This window comes from Pezoporus flaviventris, unplaced genomic scaffold (genome assembly GCF_033815535.1).
Source record: "Pezoporus flaviventris isolate CSIRO_AGI_PZ_B2104156 unplaced genomic scaffold, CSIRO_AGI_Pfla_v1 ptg000109l, whole genome shotgun sequence".
Lineage (NCBI taxonomy): Eukaryota > Metazoa > Chordata > Aves > Psittaciformes > Psittacidae > Pezoporus > Pezoporus flaviventris.
The window spans coordinates 732,669-758,073 of record NW_026892657.1 but is presented as its reverse complement, the minus strand read 5'-3'; the positions used below and the strand labels follow the sequence as shown (position 1 = coordinate 758,073).

Here is a 25,405-nt window from a genome sequence, read left to right as displayed (position 1 = left end):
AGGGTGGTGAGGCACTGGAATGGGTTGCCCAGGGAAGTTGTGAATGCTCCATCCCTGGCAGTGTTCAAGGCCAGGTTGGACATGGTTTTGTGTGTGGTTTCTCTGCCCATGGCTGGGGGGTTGGAACTAGATGACCTTAAGGTCTTTTCAACCCTAACCAGTCTATGATTCTATGACTGTGGGGCCAGGTAGCTGGGAGAGAGGGACAGCAAGCAGGGCTTTCTTTTGGCTTCATTTGCATGGGGTTTAAAAGCTGGTGGCAAGAAGAGTTTGTCATTTTCATGTTAAGAAGCTAGTTTTGAATGAAAAGCTTTAAAATCTCCCCCACAAAATCTTAGGTCAGCACCTACACACAATATTTCCTCTTAGGGGAGAATGGAATTAATGGAGTAATTATCAGTAAACCCAAATGCCTTGTGTCTTGACAGAAGCTCTCCAGTACTCTTTAACAGGACTTCAGTTCCCCCTGTTGAAACCCATGTCAATATGAACACTTACTGCAGCATTTACTGGTGTATGGATGTTTGCAGAGAAAACAAAGCTGCAGAAATAAGTTTCAAAAAAAGCTTTTTAACAAAGTGAAAGCATAAGTCAACTTCTTTTCTCTTGGAGAAGACATCTCTCATCCAGCAGTTTGTGTTTCCCTACACTGCATTCCCTAGAAGCTTCTGTCACAATTAGTGTGATTTGGCTCTGGGCAGTGCTGTTTTGTCCCACATAACCTTTTTGAGAGGCTCCATACTTCCTCATGGCAACGTGGCAGTCTGAGTCATCTCACCTTTCCTCCAGATACCTCTGTGCTGTGCTGTATAGGGTCAGGTTTGGCACCTCGGGATTAAACAGCTCCTGAGTTTGTTTAATGTGTAAAATGCTTGTGATTGCTTTGTACTTCCTGGACAGCAGGATGCATGATAGTGGCGTAGAGCTCACCTGTGAGTCTGTTTATAGACTCTGGGCTTTCCCTAATTTCTAGATCCCAGCTTTTGGCAAGTTTGGACTTTACAGGTGTCACATGGCAATGGATGGGGGCTGTCCCTGCCCTGCTGCAGGTAGTTGCCCTTTAACATTCCTGCACCAAAGTCAGCACCACTTCCAGCTGTAGCCCACATGGCCCTGCTCTTCACTTACTAATGATTTGTAGAAAAACTCCAAGAACTCACCAACGAAGTTTAAGTTGACAAGCAGGTATTCTTTATTGCGGGGCCAGGAAACACGGGGGATAGCTCCTCCTAGTGTGTCTCTCTCAAGCACCAAACAAGCCATGATTATATAGTCATCAAACATACATATACATTACATTGCATGCATATTCATAAAGCTACTTATACATGACATAATTCTTCTAGAAAATTCCTCCCTGGTGCACAATAATGTGGTAGTGGTCTTTGGGACCCCTAGTGGTCATTTTTTCCTCATCTTCTTCCTCACTTCGTCCTTTGGCTGAACTTTAGGTTTGGAAAGTCCCATTGTTATGCCAGCAAACACTAGTTTGGTTCTAGCTGGGTTTTGTAAAACATTTACCTAAGATATTTCTTCACTGTCATCTACAACAAAGCTCTTACCCATTGCTATTGTTGCAAAGATGCCAAGCTCAACATTACTTAACCACAAAGCAGAACTGATTTTACTTATTTACAAAAGATTATACTTCATTTTGTATTTGTTTCACTAATGAGCTGGGGAGATTGGAAAATTGCTCCACAGAAGTTGTGCAACTGGCCATGAGTTTTGCCAAAGGCAGAGCTGAGGATGTCTGTAGTTAAAGGTAGATGCTCATCTGTCCATCAGCTTGGAGTTCCCTCAAGTATAGGTGGAAGGAACAAATTGTGACATTGTCGTGGTTTAAACCTAGCTAGACAGCTCGTTCACTCACTCCCCCCCTTTTCCTCCCTCTTTCTTTCCTTCCCCCTCCCCCCCTTCCCCGCTCCCGGAGGGATGGGGAGGAGAATCAAAAGAATGTAACTCCCACGGGTTAAGATAAGAACAGTCCAGTAACTAAGGTATAACACAAATCACCACCGCTACCACCAACGACAACAATAAGAGAAAATAACAAGGGAAGAGAATACGATACCACCCACCGAAAACGAGTCTGACCCAGAAGACCTCGTGTTCTTCCGGGTAACTCCCAGTTACCCCCCACCCCGGGCATGACGTGCTGTGGTATGGAATACCTCTTTGGCTAGCTTGTGTCAGGTGTCCTGTCTCTGCTTCCTCCCGGCTTCCCCTCCTCCCTGGGAGAGCACGAGACTCACAAAGTCCTTGGTCAGAGTAAGCATTACTTAGCAACAACTAAAGACATCGGTGTTATCAGCACTGTTCCCAGGCTGTAAGTCAAAACACAACGCTGCACCAGCTACCAAGAAGGAGAAAAATTGACTGCTACTGCTGAACCCAGGACAGACACACACAATGTGGTGTTGAAAGGATGAAAGAAAACTAAAAGCAAATAGCCAGGAACATAAAAACAAATTCCATTTCTGTTATATTGAAAGCAGGAAGGTTTAATCTGATCTCTAAACAACAGCAGAGCAATTAAGGGTAATAACACAGAAAAGCCAGAGGACTTCCTGGCATCACTGGTTGCTACAGATGAGGAGGATTAGAATTTAACAGCAAACAAGGATTGTAAACCCTAATGGACTCAGTGGCAAATGCTTCTCCTTGAACCTATTAAAAGAAGAGACTGCAGTGTTTGGACTTTAAGTAGGATTGTCAAATGTGGTTTGGACTTTTTTTGAAGGAGTGCTTACTGCTTTGTGCTTTGGGTTGTTTGGTTTTTTTCCCAAGCTTAAGATGAGCAGTCCAAGAACTTTATGATCTGAGATTGCAATGCTAGTAAAATTGTTCCTCTTCCTCCCTCCTCAGGCATCGAACACTTAAACAAGCCAGGACACTTTTTTATGATTGACTAGATGGATAGTTTGGCTGTCTGTCTTCATGTTCCACATCTCCAGAACGAGTTCTGATGCCCCAGGCTGTGACTGATTTTGCTGAGTGCAAGATTTCTGCTTTATATCTGTGTCTTGCCAGTGTAGCTTACTGCTGTGCAAAGCATTTTGGGGATAAAGAAATGCCATGAAATGTTATTTGAAGAAACTTAGAGCAGTTCAAGATGTTCTTACTTGGGCTGCTGGCCTTTAGCTGCAAGCAAAGGCCCTACAAACAGTAGTACTACTTTGCTTTAATCCTTCTATTCATAGAATCATAGAATAGTTAGAGTTGGAAAGGACCTTAAGATCATCTAGTTCCAACCTCCCTGCCACAGGCAGGGGCGCCTCACTCTAGACCATGTCTCCACGTCCAACCTGGCCTTGAACACTGCATAGGTCTTTATCCCGCCATCATCCAAGTGAATCTGTTTCAGGAGCACGTTAAGCAACACAGTGAGTGTCATGGGACCTGGTAGCAGTTGTATTTCCAAAGCACCAAGGGACGTTGAGAAGTTGGACCCTCTGGCAAGGGCAGCAGGCTCAGTATTGCTGCCCTGTTGGCTGCAGTGGCACTAGGTAGTTGTCGGCCATGTGAGGAAAAGGAGGAAGCACTCCTGTGGTGCAGGTCTGTGAGATGGGTGTTGGTTTCTTTCCCACCTGGGTTTCCTTTGCAGATGCTGTGGGTCCTGGTGAGAAGCAGCATGGCAAAATGAGCCTTTGGGTGAGAAATTTGTCCTCTCCAGTTCTTGATGAAGTTTGTGCTGAAATCTGACCTAAAAGCTATTTCCACAGAGACAAGTTTGGTCAGGGCCCATGATACAGACCACAGAGACCACAGATTCTGTGCCAGTGCCAAGAAGGGTGAGGACAAGGTGGCTGTTGTCTTCAGATATGTTCCAGAGGCTGACAGGAGATGACAGCAGCTCTGAAGCTGCCAGGAAGGAGCTGTGTCCTGGTGAACCATCCCGTGATTATCACAAACACAAGTTTTTTGGAAGGAAAAAGACGATTGATGGAGTGCAATTTATGCAGCCATTAAAAAATAAACATAACGCCTGCAAGCAGGGACACTGTGACATTTAAAGCAATGTCAGAAAGCAGCAAGTCATTAAATCCTTCCAGCAAGGAGCTTTGTGCTTCTTTCCAGTTTCCATTGAGGTGGCAGTAGCCCTCAGTTGTGAAATGCTATATAATTCTGCAGACCCTGGGAAAAAAGGTTATGTTTTCCCTCACCCTTGTGTTGTTTTTCCAAGCTACCTCAAGTTGACTTTGTAATAGGTTGTTGTTAATCTCTGGGCTGAGCAAGTTAATAAGCAGGATAACCTGGAGTCTAAAATCAATGAATGCAGGTTACCCAGTGCTTGCAAGTTAGAAAGTGATGGAATGAGTTTGATTAGATAAAGGAGTGGCAAAAGTAAGGGAATGCAAATGGAGTGATTCATGACTCTGTATGTGTGTGATCACAAACCAACTGAACTTGTGTTTTGGAAGAATCTGTAATTCTAAGTGTTCCTGAGTTGTTGTCATATTCTCCAACAGCTTCTGGTGGTCTCCCCATGCTGCCAGCTGGATCTGCTCCCTATTTTTTGAGTGTAGGGGCTTTGTATGAAAGCAGGTGTCACTCAAATAGAGCTAGGTGTTTTGGTGGGCTTAGTAATAGCATCCTATCCTGTTGTATAATGGTGTTGCAATAGGCTGGTGGATTTTGTCTTCTCAGTTTTCCCTGTGGAAATATTGGCTGTTTCTTAAAAGAAATCCTTAATTTGTTCCTGTTTGTCCTGCCACAAGAGGGAGAGCAGGCAGGACAGACAATTGTGTACTCTCCCTGGTTTTGAGTCAGGCATTGATAAGACCCTGTAGCACTTCTGAATTAGTCTTAGATTCATAAGAAGTTAACAAGAGAGAAAAAGCAGCCTCCATCAGGAGGCAAGAGTTGCTCTCCACATGTCTGCATCTTTATCCTACTTTAGGATAAAGGGGAGGACCTTAAAAAGGATAGGCAGATTTGGCAGGTTAATAAATGGTTAGAGTGGTGGTGCCATAGTCAGGGGTCTGGGTATTTAGAACATGGGACTCAATTTGGGAGGCCAGGTCAACTGGAGGCTGGTGGAGCTGCTGACAAAGAAGGGGAAGTGCTGCTTTTGTAGGAGGCTTGCCAGGCTGGTCAAGAAAGCTTTAAACCGAATGTGTTGGGGGAGGGGAACATCGATCCATCCCAACACACCCAGTCAGTTGCCAGCACCTGTAATAAATGCTCGGAGCGATGCAGAGATATTCCAGCCACTCCAGCCAATGAGTTGGATTTATTTGGAGCTTGTCTCAGATGCATCTATACAAACGCCCATAGTATGGGGAATAAGCAAGAAGAATTAGAGATGTGTGCACAGCTACAGGGATATGATATCATTGAGCATCACAGAAACATGGTGGGATGGCTCCTATGACTGGAGTGTTGGAATGGAAGGTTACAGGCCCTTTAGAAAAGACAGGCCCAGCAGACGGGGAGTTGCTATTTATGTTAGTGATAGGCTGGAGAGTATGGAACTCTGTCTGGGGACAGGTGAGCAGTCAACTGAGAGTTTGTGGCTCAGGGTCAGAGGGAGAACAGCGATGGGAGACATTACTGTGGGGATCTGTTACAGACCACCTGATCAAGAGGAATCTGTGGATGAAGCACTCTATAGACAGATAGGAGTAACCTCATGCTCACAGGCCCTTGTCCTCATGGAGGACTTAAACCATCTTGATATCTGTTGGAGGGACGGTACAGCCTGGCACAAGCAATCCAGGAGGTTCCTCAATTGTGTGGAAAACAACTCCCTCTTGCAAGTAGTAGAGGAGCCAACAAGGAGAGGTGCCATGCTTGACCTCGTGCTCACCAACAGGGTGGGGCTGGTTGGAAATGTGATGCTCCAGGGCAGCCTTGGCTGTAGCCATCATGAGAAGATCGAGTTCGAGATCCTCAGGACAGCGAGAAGAGTGTGCAGCAAGCTCACTGCCCTGAACTTCAAGAGAGCAGACTTTGGCTTCTTCAGGAACCTGCTTAGTAAGGTTCCATGGGATATAGCTCTAGAGGGCAGGGGGGCCCAAGACTGTTGGTTGATATTCAAGGATCACCTGCTACAAGCTCAGGAGTGTTGTGTCCTAACTAGAAGGAAGCGCAGCAGGAGGGCCAGGAGACCTCCTTGGATGGATAAGGAGCTGCTGAGGAAACTTAGAGGGGAAAAAAGAGACTTACAAAAGGTGGAAGCAAGGATAGGCGCCTGGGAAGAATACAGGCCCACTGTAGGAGAGCATCAGGTTCGAGACCATCTTAAGAACCTGAACGTGCACAAGTCCATGGGACCTGATGAAATCCATCCGCGGGTCCTGAAGGAGCTGGCAAATGAAGTTGCTAAGCCACTGTCCATCATATTTGAAAAATCATGGCAGTAAGGTGAAGTTCCCAATGACTGGAAAAAGGGAAATATAACCCCCATTTTCAAGAAGGGGAAAATGGATGACACAGGGAATTACAGACCAGTGAGTGTCACCTCTGTGCCTGGGAAAATAATGGATCAGACTCTCCTGGATGGCATGCTAAGGTACATGAAAAACAACAAGGTACTTAGTGACAGCCAGCATGGCTTCACTAAAGGGAAACCATGTTTGACCAATTTGGTGGCCTTCTATGATGGGGCTCGTCGTAGTTTAAGACCAGCCAGCAACCCAGAACCACACAGCCGTTCGCTCACTCCCCCACTTCTTCTTCCCCTGCTCCTGGAGGGATGGGGAGGAGAATCGAAAGAATGTAACACCCAAGGGTTGAGATAAGACCAGTCCAGTAACTAAGGTATAACACAAAACCACTATTGCTACCACCAATAATGATAATGATAAGGGAAATAACAAGGGAAGAGAATACAACCACTCACCACCCGCCGACCGATACCCTGCCCGACCTGAGCAGTGATCTAGCCCTTCCAGGTAACTGCCCCCAGTTTCTATACTGAGCATGACGTGCTGTGGTATGGAATAACCCTTTGGCTAGTTTGGGCCAGGTGTCCTGTCTCTGCTTCCTCCCAACGTCCCCTCCTCCCTGGCAGAGCATGAGACTCAGAAAATCCTTGGTCAGAGTAAACATCACTTAGCAACAACTAAAAACACCGGTGTTATCAGTGTTATTCCCAGGCTGAAAGTCAAAACCACAACACTGCACAAGCTACTAAGAAGGAGAAAAATGACTGCTACTGCTGAACCTGGGACAGTATCCACCCCTTGAGGCAGGGGAACCCGTCTACCCATCACCAGGGTTATGTGTGGGACCCAATCCCTTTCCACATCCCAAGGAGGGATGTGCAGGACCCTGTTCCCGTCCCCAGGGTTGTGCAGGAGACCCCATCCCTGTCCCTAGGGGTGTATAGGATCCTGTCCCCATCTCTGGGAGCGTATGTGAGACCCTGTCTCCATCCCCAGCCCCAGGGGTGTCTGTAAGACCTCATTCCCAGGGGTGCACAGGACCTCATTCCCATCCCTAGGGATGTGTGTGAGAGCTTGTCCCTATCCCCAGGGTTGTGCATGAGACTCCATCCCTATCCCCAGGGGTGCACAGGACCCCGTTCCCATCCCTCTCCCCATCCTCAGGGTTGTGTGCAGGACTCTGTCCCTGTCCCCAGGGTTGTACATGAGACCCCATCCCCAGAGGTGTGCGGGATCCTATCCTTAGACACATTCCTGTAGGTGTGACCCATTGGGTGGTCTTTTGGGTTCTGTGGGGACTAGAGCTGTCCCACAGCCTCAACAGGAGGTCCCTGCAGACAGGAGGGCTCTCTGGTGCCAAAATCCATCCCCCGCTACCCCTAAACCATCTCGTGCCCCACAGCCCCAACAGGAGGTCCCTGCAGGCAGCAGGGCTCCCTGGTGCCAAGATCCATCCCCCACTACCCCTAACCCATCTCCTGCCCCACAGCCCGGTCCTGGTCCCCAGCTCGTGGAAGACCCCAGGCAGCACCTCCTGGGAGCAGATGGGCTGCCTCACTGCTTCGCCTGAGCCTGGGGACATCACTGGGGACATCACTGGGGACAACTGTGATGTGCCAGGGGAGCTCTGCTGGTGCCACCCTGGTACGAAGCTGTCCCCAGCCCCTGGGCAAGATGGGACCTGGGGCTGGTTTTTACTTTTTTGTAAGGAAATGAAGAGTTTCTGCTGCAGTGTAGTTGTGGGGTGTCTAGGCTCCATGGGGGGTGGGGTGGGGGGCAGGAGACAGGGCTGGTTCATCCTCATGGTTGTGCCTGGCCATGCTGAGGCTGATCCTGTCCCCCCTGAACAGCCCCTGTCATCCTACATGGCCCCTGTCTTCCCCATGTGCATTGTGGGGATGCTTCTGTTCCCTTTTCCCCACACTGTCCCTGCTAGGACTGATCCTGTCCCTCAGATGTTCCTGCTGGGGCTGATCCTGTCCCCCTGCATCACCCTTGTCACCCCACATGGCCCCCATCCCCCCCCCAATGACCCTCGTGGGGTGGGGGTGGTGGTATGCATAAGGAGTCATCCTGGCCCCGAGCATCCCTTTCCTTGACCCCTTCCCAGGGTGGCAGGCGTCTTGGTCTGTCTGCTTGAGTACCCCAGGAGCAAGTGGAAAAAGGGCTTCACCATGGAGAAGTGAACACTGAACATGCCTTGAACACTGCCAGGGATGGGGCATCCACAGCTTCTCTGGGCAACCTGTGCCAGCGCCTCACCACCCTCACAGGGAAGAACTTCTGCCTAAGAGCTCATCTCAATCTCCCCTCTGGCAGGTTAAAGCCATCCCCCCTTGTCCTGTCCCTACAGGCCCTTGTCAAAAGCCCCTCTCCAGCTTTCTTGTTGGCCCCTTTAAGCATTGGAAGCTGCTCTAAGGTCTCCCCAGAGCCTTCTCTTCTCCAGGCTGAACAAGCCCAGCTTGTCTCCATAGCACATACACACACATATATGTTTATTTATGTACACACAGACAGAATACCTGTGTATACACAGTGCCAGCATATGTAGTTACACATACAGTATCAGCACACATGCACACAAAGACATGAAGATACCAGAACATGTGTGTAAGTTGTTATATCAGTACTAGCACGCATGCGTTCATGCACACGTGCATACATGCAAACGCACATATACACATACATGCCCCTCACTACCCTTCCATGCACACACAGATGTGTGTACACAGAGTGGTCTCAGTCTGTTTGCATCTACATACCCACTCAGTGGTAACAGCACATATGCGTATTTGCAATGTATGCATATGTGCAAACACACATATGTTACCAGCACACCTGCATACAACTGAACTACCCTTCTAAGTGCACATAGACACACACTCCGGTCAGAGCCACATGTATTTATCATCAGTATAAGTGCATGGAGCTATGCACACCCCGTGCTGGTCAGCCCTTACATGTATAGAGCACTATACTCCCTACATATCAACGCACACACGTGCAAACCCAGCAACATGCACATATCCACCAGCCAGCCTGACATGTACAGGCACACATATCCACCAGCCAGCCTGACATGTACAGGCACACACACACCACAACGTGCAACATCCCCCCCATCAGCTGGGGAGCCCTTAACACACCCATGTGTGCTCACCCCCTGCAATGCACATGTGTCTAGACACACTCCCAGGCCCCAGACTCCCCCCCCCGGCCCCCCCCAGGCCTGGTGTTATCATCAGGAGGGCGCAGGAGCAGGGTGATGGGTGCTGGAGTTGGTCCCTACCAAACTGCTGCTCTGGGGATGCAAGCCAAGTGGCAGCACCTCCACCACCGCTGCCATTATAGAGGGCTCAGGAGGCAGGTGATGTACACACACCTGGAACCCCCAGCTCTGGGGTCCTTCCTCCTCCCCGGGGGCAATACTTTCTTCTCACCTCTGTGTGTTCCAGCCTGGAAATCGAGTCCTGACATCCCTAAAATTGGGTGGGTGGATGGATGGGGGGAGGGGGGGGGAGGTCGTGACAAGACATGCACAGACATGTAGGGAAGGGGGTGCCGACCAGTTTGGTTACCCTGATGCCCTAATGATGGGCATGGAACAATGTGAGAATGTGTGGTCCAGTTCACAGAGGGGCTGGTGGATGGGTACCCAGGGTATCCTGTGCCCACTTTGGCAGGCACAGGATGCCCTGGGTACCCACCCGCCAGCCCACCAGCCCTCCAGTGACCCATGGGGACAGGATCCCTGTGCCCTAGGCCATGGCCCCATTTTGTAAGCCTGACAGTGATATCACCATCAGGTTCCTGGAGTAGAAATCCCAAACTGGGCAACCTTGGAAAGGGCAGTGGCTACCCCCTCTGATGCTGCCTGGTCCAGCACTGAGGGATGTTAGTGCTCAATGCCAAGATGATGGTGCTGAGCAGAGAGGATGCGGTGGGAACAGAGGAGCTGTTTCAGGGATGAAGAGAGGGTTGTTTTTTTCCCTACATCATTCCATGAGCACCCTCCTGTTGCAGAGCTAGGCTTGGGCTCACCAGGGAAAGGATTTGGGGTCAGGGCTCAGGCTTTATCTGCATCGCAGCACAGCACTCCCCGTATAGCAGGAAGAACATTACTGGGAAGCACATGGAAAAGCTTTGCAGGACCATGCATAGCCACACTTTGCTTTTTTACCAAAATTACAGGCTTCATACCCATTTTGTCAGTGACTTTTTAGGGGGTCACACTTCCCAAGCAGGCAGGCACAAGGCACACAGAGCCTCTTACCACAGCACAAAAGTGGGGACCCCTAAAGGGCTGGATAAACCCAGAGGCACCCCCAGTTTACACCAGGTGAAGCTGAGCCCACAAAGCCCCCTGCTAACATCTAATACAAGTGGGATACTGGGTGCAAAGGCAGAGCTGCAGGTTGGGAGGACTTAGGAGTACGAGGCACCTGCAGCAACAGGACACAGGGCTCCCCCCCCCCCCAAGCAATGTGGCAGCAATTCCACCTTCATGGGGCTGCTTGTGGTGGCAGCAGAGTTGATGCAACCACAGGGACATCAGAAGAGCATGACAAATAAACTACACACCCTGAGCCTGGGGGGGGACGGGACGGGGGGGGACGGACACAACAGACAGGCCCTCCAACAAAAGGGAGATGGAGGACAGGGGATGCAGGGAAGAGTGTCGCGGTTTAAGCCCAGCCAGAAACCCAGAACCATGCAGCCGCTTGCTCACTCCCCCCCCTTCCTTCCCCAGCTCCCGAAGGGATGGGGAGGAGAAAGAAAAGAATGTAACTCCCACAGGCTGAGGTAAGAACAGTCCAGGAACTAAGGTATAACACAAAACCACTGCTCCTACCACCAGTAATAATAATGATAAGGGAAATAAAAAAGGAAGAGAATACAACCACTCACCACCCGCCGACCGATACCCAGCCCAACCCGAGCAGTGATCTAACCCTTCCTGGTAACTCCCCCCACTTTCTATACTGGGCATGACGTGCTGTGGTATGGAATACCCCTTTGGCTAGTTTGGGTCAGGTGTCCTGTCTCTGCTTCCTCCCGGCTTCCCCTCCTCCCTGGCAGAGCATGAGACTCAGAAAGTCCTTGGTCAGAGTAAACATTACTTAGCAACAACTAAAAACACCGGTGTTATCAGTGTTATTCCCAGGCTGAAAGTGAAAACCACAACACTGCATCTACCTGTTATTCCACACCATTCATGTCATGCTCAGATTCCACATTTTTCAGTATACCATCACTCTTGTCTCATATATATATATATACACATCCACGGACACGCAAAGAGATTTTTTGTGTCGCCACAAAATCTGTTTCTCAAGGCTCAGGATAGTGTTCCGGGCAGTGGTGTGGAGCACAGCGTGTGTTTCCGGCCATCTGGTAGTTGTTTCCACCATCGTAAGCACATGGTGCTTGCCTTGGCGGGTTGGTGGGGGCGTGATATAATCCATCTGCCAGGCCTCCCCATATTCATACTTCAGCCACCGTCCTCCGTACCAAAGAGGCTTTAACCACTTGGCTTGTTTACTTGCAGCACATATTTCACATTTCTGAATGACCTGGGCAATAGTGTCCATTGTTAAATCCACCCCTCGATCATGAGCCCATCTGTATGTTGCATTTCTGCCCTCATGCCCTGAAGTGTCATGGGCCCACCAGGCCAAAAATAATTCACCCTTATGTTGCCAATCTAAGTCCATCTGAGCCACTTCAATCTTAACAGCTTTATCCACCTGTTGGTTGTTCTGGTGTTCCTCAGTGGCCTGACTCAGGTACATGAGCATCTACATGGTGTACCTTCACCACCAGGTTCTGCACCTGGGCAGCGATATCTTGCCACAGTGCAGCAGCCCAGATGGGTTTACCTCTGCTTTGCCAGTTGCTTCTGTTTCCATTGCTGCAAAAACCCCTCCAGGGCATTTGCCACCATCCATGAGTCAGTATAGAGAGAAAGTATTGGCCACTTTTCTCGTTCAGCAATGTCCAAGGCCAGCTGGATGGCTTTCACCTCTGTAAACTGGCTAGATTCAACCTCTCCTTCAGCAGTTTCTGCAACTTGTCGTCGAGGACTCCATAGAGCTGCCTTCCATCTCTGATGCTTCCAAAGCACTGGAGGGGCCCACTGGACTAGGTACTTGCCCATACAACCCCACACACCCTGCCACTCATGACTGTCCAGCCTCGGGGAAAATCTGTTGGTGGTCTTCCTACATCATCGTTTAAACCTAGACAAGACCCAAGCCAGATCCTGCTTAGCTTCCACGATCAGACAAGATCGAGTGTTCTCAGGGTGGTCACACCATAGGCAAAACAGAGAGAGCATATGCAGGAACAAGCTGGTTCCCAGCAAGAAGAGCAGGGTGCTTTCAAGGGCATTGAAAGGATATTCAGGATCTTTAACTCTTCCAGAATCTACTCCCACTGCAAATAGCCTGGTGGGGGAGCAGAGGGTGTGAGGGAATGTCTCCTTCATAGGTTGACCACCCGAGGAAAGGAAAAAGAAAGATGTGTAATTAATTGCTAAAAAATTCCATTACATGCCTCCCAAAGTATAGAGGTAATGACCACGCTGAGAACGCATTCTAGCTCAGTTTCATGATCAATGAGTCTATTGTATTAGAAGTCATTACCATAAAGTACAGTGAAACAAGAACCTTAGCCCAGCCCCCACCCCAGGTTGGGCCCCAAAGATATTCTGAGCAACCCTGCTGAGAAAGACTTGTGGGTGTTGGTTGATGAGAAAATGAACATGAGCAGGCAGTGTGCGCTTGCAGCCCAGAAAGCCAACCGTATCCTGGGCTGCATCAAAAGGAGAGTGACCAGCAGGTTGAAGGAGGTGATCCTGCCCCTCTACTCTGCTCTATTGAGACCTCACTTGGAGTATTGTGTACAGTTCTGGTGTCCTCTACATAAAAAGGACATGGAACTTTTGGAGCAAGTCAGTGGAGGGCCACAAGGATGATCAGGGGACTGGAGCACCTCCCATATGAAGACAGGCTGAGAAAGTTGGGGCTGTTCAGCCTGGAGAAGAGAAGGCTGCCTGGAGACCTCATAGCAGCCTTCCAGTATCTGAAGGGGGCCTATAGGGATGCTGGAGATGGACTATTCATTAGGGACTGTAGTGACAGGACAAGGGGTAACGGGTTAAAACTTAAACAGGGGAAGTTTAGATTGGATGTAAGAAAGAAGTTCTTTACTGTGAGGGTGGTGAGGTACTGGAACTGATTGCCCAAGGAAGTTGTGAATTCTCCATCCCTGTCAGTGTTCAAGGCCCAGTTTGACAGAGTTTTGGGCAACATGATTTAGTGTGAGGTGTCCCTGCCCTATGGCAGGGGGGTTGGAACTTCATGATCTTAAGGTCCTTTCCAACCCTATCTATTTTATCCTTCTATGATTCCCTGTGCAGCTTCTTGGAACGTAGAGTTAAGAGAAGCAAATGGCCTCAGGCCATCGGGTATCCCAGTCTGAAAAAAGGTTTTGGAGCCAGACTCTGTACCTCCATTGCATTCAACAGGTCTGCCTTCAGTACTACACTATGCAGCACCGCTCAGAAGAGGATTTCTCTTCTTGCATGCAGAATATGCACCATACTCCCTCTGTAGTTTTTTGGACTTTCAGTTGAGTGCTCTGTATGGTAACACTGCAGTTATGAACATTATAACTCGTTATTTACATCCCCATTTTTGGTGGTGCAGCTTCCAGCCGGAGCAATGAAACCTGATTAGATGGCTTTGCTTTCATTTCTGCTCCCAGTTAATTTGGGAAGTTAATGATAATAATAACTCTCCACAAACCAAATCAGCAAAACTTCTCAGAGTGCATTTCTGTTGACTGGATTTTTCATTAGTCTTCATGGTTCTTGAAGTTCTGCCTCTGCTTCCACACTAAAAGAAGGGTTTAGTAACCCTAAATCAAGATGAAGGGCATCGAGTGACTCAGATGTGGATCTCAAGGAATGTGTTTGTCTTTGGCATTTCAGAGATGGAATTACTGGAAAGATCTCCCACATGGATTTTATTAAAAAATTGCAAAGTCTGGGGCAGAATCGCTGCATGCAGGTACCTCTCATTTAGAGGAGGCTCTCAAGGTATCAAATGCTCAGCCCTTAGGGTAGATCACATCTATGATACGTTTATCTACCTGCTGTGATGATTTCATACTGCAGGTTCAGATTCTATTTTCACTATTTAATTTCATAGCCTCTCCCCATCAGGCTTTGAAGAAAATTTTTTTAAGCAATTGATAACTCTGCTTTAGACTGAAATGTCTTGAGAAAAGCATATCCTCTGCTAATACTTCACCAAGATCAATTAGCACTGGCCCCAAGGTTCATCATTTCCCATCATAGCTGCACATAGGTGGCTTTCAGGCGCTGTTGTCCATCTCCAGCCACACAAGTGACTTTATTGTGCCAAGATGGAAAAATCTTCCAGTGTGCATGGATGCTGCTGGAGTTCATTTTGCAGCAATTGCAGGTCCCTTCACAACTGCCTTGACACATGACTCCAGTCCTTCCTCGAGTCTGCTTCCTCTGGAAAATTCCACTGACACTGAAGGAAAACTGGTGGTGCTAACGCAATGCTTGCTTTCCTGCAAGAAACAAAACAGCTTTTAAATCAACAGTGGACTTTCCTCTTTCAGAAAATTGAGCTGTAACTGTCAGCCAAAACAGTAGCCAGGCTGACGTCACCGTCACCGGTGATTGTGGGTGATAAGGTTTGCTTTACCTATGGGAGCTGTCCCCCACAGGGAGGGGGGAAGGAAGGAAGCACTTTCCCCAGGAAGCTTATTTTCCCCTCTTAAGATTAGAAATGCTTTGGCATCAATTGCATAATACTCGAGCTATGTGGCTCTGCTTTTCCCCCTCCGAGTTCTTGTTGAATTCAATGACATACTTCAACCAGGGGTTATTGGGAGCCAGAGCACGTGTGGTTGGGAGCTGGCTGACCTATGCTGTGGTTTGACTTGCCAGCTGGATTTGCCTTTGTTCCTCCTCTTGTTGCCAAAACCACGTTCAGCTTCAGTTCTCCACTTGATTGCTGTAATTAAATTCCAACCAAATATACGTTAACATGTTCATTTGAAAAATAAAGCATTTAGTTATTTTAAGGTTAAAATGTGAGTTGATCTCCTAGCTCACCACCCCGAAGCAAGCAGGTGGGTTCTTTCCCTCCTCTGTTCACCATGGGTCAGCTCCTGCACTTCTTCAAACCCTGCTATGGGCTGGTTGGACACATCAACCCAGCAGTAAACTACTTTTATTTTGTTCCTATTGAATTAAGGAGTTTAGTTGGCACCTAGAATGCTCCAAAAAGAACCAGATCAAACACAAGACAAGAAGGAAAAAATTACCCAGTTGTAAGAGTGAAAGTGAGGAGAAAGCCTCCTCCCAGGATGTGCTGCTCTTGGATGTGAATGTGGGCAAGTTGGGTTTTTTTGAGAGAGACACACAATAAATTCTGTGGGAGACTTTTCTTTCTGAAAACTATTGCAGGAGAGTTGAGCCTGGATAGGGCAAGGGCATTTGTTAGTTGTTGGCTTTCATGTTTGTCACCTTGGACACTGCAGTGAAAAGCTGCTCAGCAGGCTTTATCCAGGTCTTGAGATGGATGCTGCCTGTGCCAGTATATTCCCCCTGTACCTCCCAAAGCACGCAGACTGTGGTTCCTCAGGAAGGGACATCAGAGTGGGATGTAGTCTAGTGTTATTCATGAGCATCCTTGCATGGTGCTCTCTTTCTCCTTTCTGCTGCTATCTATCCTGGAGAAGCTATGGCTGTCCCATCCCTGGTATTGTTCAAGGCCAGGTTGGACGGGGCTTGGAGCAACCTGCTCTAGTGGAAAGTGTCCCTACCTGTGGCAGGGGGTTGGAACTGGATGAGCTTTAAGGTCCCTTCCAACCCAAACCATTCTGTGATACTATGATTCTATGTAGGATGTTCTCAACCTTCTTTTTCCTCCTGCTTTGCACTTAGTTGCTTTGATGATACCCCAAAGGTCAAGATGGATTCAAAAAGAGTTTGTACTACATCTGCTGGAACAAGAGCTTGACCCTGGCCACGACTACTTAGTATTAACAGAGTATAAATAATAAGTCCAGTCTGTCCCAACCCCATATTCAGAGTCATGGTCTTCCTCCATGATTAGATACTCAGATATAATTGCCACTGTAATATGGAAAACTAGACCAGCCCACTGCAAATAATGTGCTGTGTCAAATAGCATGCATTAGAGCAGTGCTGGTGTCCTGGGTTCAGCAGCAGCAGTCATTTTTCTCCTTCTTACTAGCTGGTGCAGTGCTGTGGTTTTGACTTTCAGCCTGGGAACAACACTGATAATACCAATGTTTTTAGTTGTTGCTAAGTAATGTTTACTCTGACCAAGAACTTTCTGAGTCTCATGCTCTGCCAGGGAGGAGGGGACGCTGGGAGGAAGAAGAGACAGGACACCTGGCCCAAACTAGCCAATGGGGTATTCCATACCACAGCACATCATGCTCAGTACAGAAACTGGGGGCAGTTACCTGGAAGGGCTAGATCACTGCTCAGGTTCGGCTGGGTATTGTTCGGCAGGTGGTGAGCAGTTGTATTCTCTTCCCTTGTTATTTCCCTTATTATTATTATCGGTGGCATCAGTAGTGGTTTTGTGTTATACCTTAGTTACTGGACTGTTCTTATATCAACCCATGGGAGTTAACATTCTTTCTATTCTCCTTCCCATTCCTTCGGAAGGGGGCAGTGAGCAAACGGCTGTGTGGTTCTAGGTTACCAGCTGGGCTTAAAACACGACAGCTGGAAAGGATGATCATGCTGAGTGAAGATGCTGGTGAATAATGCTGAGCCATAACCCTGCTTGGGACTTTCTTACTTGGCAGTCAGCAATTTCATGTGCTAATACATAAGCATCCTCTTCTGAAGCTGGAATGAGATTTGTGGGATGGGTGAATGTCAAAGAAGAGTTTCTTCTTCCATAAAATTCTGTATATACTGGGATAGATCTGGAACAAATTGTAAAATTGCTGTAGTTATATCTGCAAAGACAGGAAAAAGAGTAGGATACTGCACCAGTCTTTAAATTCAGCATGTACAAGTTCTGGAAGAAGTGAGAAGCCATAGGAGTTCTGACTGTGTTTTATTACTGCTGAGTGAGGAGCAGATAAAACTTCTTAGTGACTAGTGAAGCCTTCAAAGGGCTGCTAATTATCCCCTTGTCTGTTGAAAAAGTGTTGTGGCAAGAAACTCAGTCCATAGGATTATTATAAAACTTGGAGGTTGCTTTTTTATCTCAAAAGGTAAGGGAAGTTGAATGGGGAGTGGTTGCTTCAGTCCTGTGACTAATGGGGTGGTACTGGCTGAACCCAGCAATGGATGGTGCCTTTCCTCCCCCAAATTCTCAGAGCAAGCGAGCTCATTATTTTGAGAAAAGGAATAAAGGCATCATTACTGGTAATTTGATGAGCACAGCAGGCTTCATAAACCTTTAAGCCAGCACAAAGTTTGACTAAAACCCAAGGGGGAAGGTTATAAGCTGGTAACTGAACAGACAGGTAATTATGCAGGTTAGAGTGAGGGTAAGGAAAAATCCCAAGTTAATTCACCCATAGATAAGAGAGGTAATAAAGTCCAGGTCTGAAGAAACTAATTTATCCTGGAATAATTAAGAAAGTATTGGTGCAGATGCTGAAAAATTAGCCCTGAATTATTTTCAGAGGGTTGTAGGGGAGAAGAGAACCAAAACAAAAGGGGAAATGCAATTAGAGCCCTTTAAAGGGAAGGGAGGAGAAGGAGGGTATTTAACCTGACTAGTCACATCCTCATGGTTATCAACAGGAGAACACATGTTCAGTAGTGTTTGTAAGCACTTAGAGAATAATATGGTGATAAAACACTCATTATGAACTGTTTTATGCTTAGTTGATGAGGTAACTGTCCCTTTTGTAAGGGTAAAAACAGATCAATGTGTCTTGACTGTGGTAAGGCTTGTGACACAGGTTCAGTTATTTTCTGATAAGAGAACTGTAGGAGAGTGATTCAGGCCAAATCTCTTCTCTTAGTGCCTGCTGGTTGTTTCCAGCAGTTTGCTGTATCAGATGAACACTCAAGGTCTGTCCTTAGTCTAGCTCTGGTTAGTATTTTCATTGTCCTGGTAGCTGCCTACCAGGTTTGGGTTGCTCCAGCTCTAGCTATTTGGCATAAGTGTAGGGAGAACCAGATTTCCTATTCCCTTCCCTCGTGCTCACTCCTTGGAGACCAAAAGCCAAAGTTGAAATCAGCTGGCTTGGTCAGTACAACAAAGTAGTTGACAAAACTCACAGGTAGTGCTGTTTTGATAGGCTTGCAGTCACTGATTTCCAGCATGATAGCTGCTCTAACACTTCATCACCCCAAAATGATGCTGAATATCCTGCAGTGGAGGTTAAGAGCTAGTACTGGTATAAAGGCTTGAATTCTGAGATGTTTTCCTGGTCCTGTGTTTCTATTAGCCTTACTATATTTAAATAAATAAATAAATAATCAATCCCACCTACTTCTCTTTGCTTTCCAGCCGTCAACCTGAGACACCAAAGAAGGAGAAGGAGACAGCCACACTTACCACCACTCAGTCCAAGAGAGCAGATGAATGGAAGGACCCCTGGCGCCGATCCAAGTCTCCCAAAAAGAAGCTTGGTGTGTCTGTCTCTCCCAGCCATGTGCACAGGTGCCGAAAAACCTCTGCTTCTTCAGCATCTGCTTCTGGCTCTTCAAGGCGAGTGAAGGAAAAGAGCATGTCACATCTGACCCATGATTAGTGTGTCAGGGAATGCGACATGATGCTTTCTTGTTGGTGGAAGATATTGAGATGTTTGGGAAAGCAGTTTAAGACTTGCTGCTCAGTAACAGCTATGGAGACCAACATACAGGTAGATACAGGTAGTGAGATGGAAGTCAAAGGGGGTATGTAACTGTGGGTGCTGTGTTGTGGTCTGTTGAAGACTAAGAAAGGTCCTTGGAAAAGTCACTCTTCAGGTAAATTAGACCTGGTTGCAATCCAGATGATTAGTAACTCGTCTAGATGACAACTGACCTTAATAAGAGCGGAAAGAGCTGGAAACTGTAAACATTGGAGCCTATTTGCTCTAGGAGTGCCGGAGGTATGAGGTGAGTCCACTTCAGGAAGAGCATGCTGATGCTATGGGGAAAAACTGGGTTTGTGGAGGCTCAGCACAGCTTTAGAGGGCTGCAGTGGAGCTCAGAAACCCAACAGGTGTGAGCTCAATGAAAAAAACACCTTTCAGAAAGAAGCACCCTGAATTGAGGGGAGTTTTCTTTAAATGCTTGAACTTGAAGCTCGGGGGGGGAGGAAGTATCAGAGAGGAATGAGGAACATGCTGAACTGAAGATATGGATCTAAAAGTCAAAGCCCTCCTGAAGCAGATAGCTTTTTCTTGCTGGGATCACTGCACCTGAGATTTTCCTGTTGTCCCCTGTGTGACCTGACCTATCAGGGGATTGTCTGGTGTAAAGGCATGAGAATGTGTGGAAGGAGTTCCTGAAAAGGGATAGAAAATCAGTAGCTAAAGGAGGGGAGGCTTATTCAAGGGCACAAAAGGGGTAGCAACAACAGGATTCTCTCTAAAAGAAAAGATGGAGGAAAGGCTGTAGTCCTGATAGGTCACTGTGGAGAAAGCAGGTAGGTTTTGGAGCAGTGTTTGAGAACTTGGAAAGTGCACTGGAAACAAGACCTTGGTCTCAGAGGACTTCTTGAGACACATTTAATTTTAATATGTTTCTTTCAGGTCCTCTTCTCGTTCATCCACCTATTCTGGTTCAGGTTCCTCGCGATCTCGTTCCAGATCATCTTCTTACAGCTCTTACTCTAGTCGCTCTTCAAGACACAGCTCTTTCTCAGGCAGCAGGTCCAGGTAATGGTTCCTTGGATGTGAAAATAACGGTATACTGTTTTCCAAACACTTGCTAACAGCTGCTTTTGCTGCTACTTAAAAGCAAATAGCTAACTCTTGAAATAAAACATTCAAACTACTTTCCTGAGTGAGGGAAATATGATAGACTGCAAGGCAACCTGCTGGTTTGGTTGTTGAATGAAGCAGATATGTTAGCCACCCCCTTCTCTCCCCATTGTTCCCACCCACGAATACTGTTCTGTTGTGGCTGGGCTGTTTCCCATGCCTGTGGTAGCTGAGCAGTTGTAGGAGCCTGGCTTGTTGCTGTAAAAGTTGGTTGGAGAAACTCTCTGACTCAATTTGGAGTTTTAGAAAGCAGCATTCTTTATTGCAGCACTGGGCACACACACATCATTTCGCAAAGGTGAGCGCACTCATTACTTGCCAGCAGCAGCTATATATTTAGCATACTCATGCATATTTACAGCTTTTCCAGGAGATGATTTACACATTCATGAGATTTCCATGAACTAATTATAATATTTGCATTCTAATTATGCATGTGCTTTCTTGCTGAGTGGGGGTCTCTGGTGGTCAAGGATAGTCTTCCTTGCTGTGTTTACTGAATGCATGTTCACACGGTCCTAGTGCCAAGTTAGCAGTGGTATGTCCTTGCTTTTGTTCTGTTCCAGTCTCAATGTTATCTTGAAGGTTAGCATTCTTGGTCTTATTTTCTGTCTTCTTATTTGTTAGCAGTCCTATGATGTTCCTTCCCCCATCAGCTGGACATTCCTTACTCCCCATGGGTTAGCAAGTTAGAACAATTTTCTGTATTTTACTATGTTAGTTTAAAGCCACACACACTATTGTTAATTTAAACCTATAATTTAAGCCTACATTTCCCCCCTTTGAAACTTATAGGATATACATATATCCTGTAAGTCTCATTCTATACCCTATACCCATATTTGATTGTAATACACCATTGTGACCAGCAGCTATAAAATTGAATCATGATACATGCAAGGATACAGACACAAATTATTACTAAAATGATCACAAACAAGTTTTTTAACAATATCCAATTTGGTAGCTAAGAAGTAAGTCCATGCCATAATTCTTCAAATCTTCAGGAAGTATCATCTCTAGCGGCCTGATGCAAGATCTTTGTCTGCTTCAGATTTCTGCTAGATCTGTGGATATTCTTCCACTCTCGTCTATGTATGTGCAACAACTTGTATTTATTACTGTCTAAACGCTGCCTTGAGAGGCAAATAATAAATCGAGAATTTTGCAGCACTACTTCACAGGCCATATTGGTGTGACAGGGGAAAGTCTCCGGCCAACCAGAAAACATATCTATTAGTACCAATATATACATATACCTGAGCCCATTGTGCTGTGGCAATTCTGTGAAGTCCACTTGCCAATAGTCTCCTGGACAATTATCTTTTTTGTTCCAGGTAGGGGTCTCTTAGCATGGTAAGAATTATTTTGTAAACAAGGTTCCTGCATTATTTGTCTATATTTTATAGGGGGCCACGAGAGATTAACAATCCCCTTTCTTTCCATATGACCCCATGGGCATGAACAACTTCAAAAGCAAATTTTGACTTTCTGACAATTCCGTAACTCTTGGTAGCACCATCAGCTTAGCTTTCTGTGCTGATGTGTTGGGGGGGGGGGCAGGGCTTTAGCCTCTATTATCTCGTGTTTGGTTACCAGGCAGAGATGAATGTTTCCCTTATTTGCATTTTATAATTAGAAGAAGTTACCAGCATCTCTTTTCTATTGTACTGGAATTTCTATTTAAAGAGGCAAATCACATTTATTTATTAAACCAGTTGTGTCTTGTGATAGTCCTGACACTTCAAAGTAGTACTTCAGTGTCCCATGCTGATCAAACAGAGGCATGTTTATTACCCTGCCACTTCCTTGCCCTTGCAGACAGTTTCCCAAGTCTGGGATATGCATAGTAGGAGAACTGGCTCCTTAGATAGGCACCTCTTCAGATCTGAAATCATACACATATCCAGAGTGGATCACACAGTTGATGGGAGTGCACAGTGTTGCTTCTGGAGACGTGGTTTCTCCTGGGAAAGGCTCAGGTGGGAGTTGATCTTGACGAAAGCACAAATGTGTTTCTGGGGAGCAGACTGACCTTCACCCATCCACCCCATTCCAGGCTCTGTTCCTTGGCAGGACAGCACCAGACAGAGATGACACACTTCAATTAGATGCCTCTGTGGGAAGGCAGGAGAGTAAGGAACACCCAAGTGCCTAACTGTTCTTCAGAAGGCAAGTCACTGAGGTGTCTGGCTTTCTGAAGTACTAGGCTGCAACAAGGGTACTTCCAGCCTTGGTGGTGGGGTGAATCACTTGAATGCCAGAATCTGGTGAGCTATGTAAGTGGCTTGCCTCTTTGGTCAGTCCTGATCTTAGGAAACAGCCTTTGCCCTTTGATCTGTTGGTTTTGATACACTCCACTTGATTCTTTGTGTTCCAGAAATTACAGATATCCAGTATTTTATTTTTTGTGTGTGTGTGTCTTTCTCCCAAGTTTGGGTTTGGTTTTGTTTGTTTTTTTTTTGCTGCTGCTGTTTAAAGGATAAACTGTACATGGAGTTACAGGAACATAAAGCAGTTTGAAACAAATCATACTGAACTTGCAAGTCAAAATCCTACTTGCATTCCCCTTATTTCTACCTAAGGAGAGAATACAGAGTATGGAGAAAGCCTCATGTGTTGGTTTGGGATACCTGAGAGTGCCTCTCTTGCAGACAAACCTATTTTTTCCTTTTGTTTTCTACTTTTACCACTGTTCTGGTGACAGAAGTTAGTTTTGTTGGACAGAATCCAAATATAAAACTAGGATAAGCTCAGACCCACAGGAACTAGTCCTGGGATGCAGTCTCTAGCCAAAGGAGGAGGTGATGGCTAAGTGCACCGAAAGCCAGAAAAAGCCATCTGCAGACCCAGGGACTGAGCAATGTGTTCTTCCTTTCTAGATCACGGTCCTTCTCATCTTCACCCTCTCCTTCTCCAACACCATCTCCACACAAGCCACTTGCGAAGTCTAAAGGGGTGTTGTTACCACCTGCTGGGAAGGGGTAAGGCTTCATCTCCATTCTGATAATGCAGTGTAGAAGAGGCTCCAAACAGGAGCCCAGTCCCCGAGTCAAACCCTTCTGACCTGGTCGACAGTTTAAGGAAGAAATGGATGATGCAAAATGACCTGCATAGAAGAGTGCTTAGCTTTACATATTTAATTAAAAGATGACACTTTTACTTATTAAAACCAACTGTACAAGTATCCTTAAGTATTATATGTATACATGAGTGTTTAAACACATGCATGATTTATTATTTAAACACTCTGTGTGTGCAGGTACGTTTATGCAGGAGCTATAAGAAAGTTTAATTCATTCTTCTACTGTGGCTTTAGTTAATGTACAGCCTTAGAATAAATAAATGGTTCAGCCTCATCTATTTTTAACATTGGTGACAAATTAAAACAGTACTGTAGGGATGAAACTGGTTTTGGGAAATTATGCCAGTGCTCCTGCTCTTTTAAATACTTAAAGTTGCTATTTCACAAACTCCTGTAATACATAGTAAATTATGGATACATCGGAAGGTGACAACACCATAGTGATGTCACCTCTCTCAAGGTGGCCTACAAATAGATTACACCATGGGAATCCCCCTGAATTCTCCAGAAGATAGGACAATCCTCTTTGCCACACTTCTTGTACCTTATTGACCTGCCTTTGTTGTTTTTCCTTCTCAATTCAGAGGGTTCAACATTTTCAAGATGCTCTCTGCCTGTGTTAGCGTAAGAACTGACACATAACCACCGGAATGGTTATATGAGGTGCTTTATTGCAGCGCTGGGAAACCAGGGGCATGCGCCCAAATCTGGCTTCGTCCTCGTCACATCGCGTTTGCAATTTATGCACTAAAAATCTCATAACTAATACATATTCAATACAGATTACATCATTGACTAATACATATAAATCAAGGATTGCTACATCAGTCTATTACGACATCAGCCTCTTTTGCGCTTGCGCAGCCCCCTCTGGTGGTCGTCCTGATGAAGTAAAGAGTCTTCCTCGGATGAAGTAAGAAGTCTTCCTCGGCTTGTCCTTTTCACCTTTCTGTTCTTTGGATACATCCCAGCCATTGTGTGGACGCTAGCATTTTCTTATCTTCCCTTGACTGCCTCTGGTATGTCTTTCTTGGCTACCTCAAGCGTAGGTTTCTGCTTGGGTAGATTTTCACAATACTTACTTCCCTAAATCCACCATACTCCCTTCACCATATATGGTTATGTTAGTTCTTGCTACCAAGACTACATTGTAAGATTTAGTTATAGAGTAACTATGATACAAAACAGCAAAGTTGCAACCTCCTCTAATATACAAAGCCTCAGGTGCTTTATAAATTTCTCAAATATAATCATTTTACTATTCTGTATGATTATCGTAAAACTTCACCCTTTTCCAACATTTCCCCCCTTTGAAAATACTTCATTTAACTTAAGCAAGTATTTTCATTTCCTTAGGTGATTGTCTCCTGATAGGTAGGTGGAGGTGTAGGGTGCTTTGGATATTCCCTAGTTACTGCTCCTATAATTCGATGGGTCCATGCACTGCTTCAGGCTATTTCCTTCCGGATACAAAGATACATCAGATATAGCATTAAAAATACAATCAGTATTACAATTACAGTTTGCATGAGGGAACGGACCCATCCTGTGAGGTGAAGGCCCAAACTATCGAAGAGTGCTCCAATCCAACTTTGTTCAACGTACTCTCTTTCTTTTTCCGCTTCTTGTTCTACTTTGGTCAACTGGGAAATATCGTATTCTATGTTCGCAGTTACGTTAGGAATATGAATACAACAATGGTCTATTCTGTCTTTCAAATATTCACAAACACCATGTTCTTTAATTAGTAACATGTCCAATGCCATTCTGTTCTGCAAGGTCATTTTAGTTGTTGCTTGTAACTGTAAGTTCAAATCTCTAAATCCTTTCTTTGTTACTCTTGCTAGTCTCTCTGTTTGACCAATCAGATTATAAATCATTTCCCTATTTCCGTAGTTTGCAACCTGGG

At 46.1% G+C, this 25,405-nt stretch overlaps 1 protein-coding gene and 1 long non-coding RNA gene across 9 annotated transcripts in view; one reads left to right on the top strand and one right to left on the bottom strand.

Moving 5' to 3' along the window:
* LOC133281920 (zinc finger CCCH domain-containing protein 18-like) overlaps positions 1 to 25,405 on the top strand; it is a 70,918-nt gene that overhangs the window by 26,238 nt on the left and 19,275 nt on the right. For all 8 annotated transcript variants that reach the window (XR_009747597.1, XR_009747598.1, XM_061477807.1 and 5 more), the window contains exons 8-10: positions 18,950 to 19,150; positions 20,181 to 20,306; positions 23,294 to 23,395. Coding sequence is in view for 6 of the 8 variants with exons in the window: in XM_061477807.1 (XP_061333791.1) it covers positions 18,950 to 19,150; positions 20,181 to 20,306; positions 23,294 to 23,395 (429 nt within the window). In the remaining 2 variants the exon portion in view is untranslated. The remainder of the gene's footprint in view (positions 1 to 18,949; positions 19,151 to 20,180; positions 20,307 to 23,293; positions 23,396 to 25,405) is intronic.
* LOC133281924 (uncharacterized) overlaps positions 16,651 to 25,405 on the bottom strand; it is a 30,445-nt gene continuing 21,690 nt past the window's right edge. The window contains exon 3 of the long non-coding RNA XR_009747600.1: positions 16,651 to 16,780. This is a non-coding gene — a long non-coding RNA (uncharacterized LOC133281924). The remainder of the gene's footprint in view (positions 16,781 to 25,405) is intronic.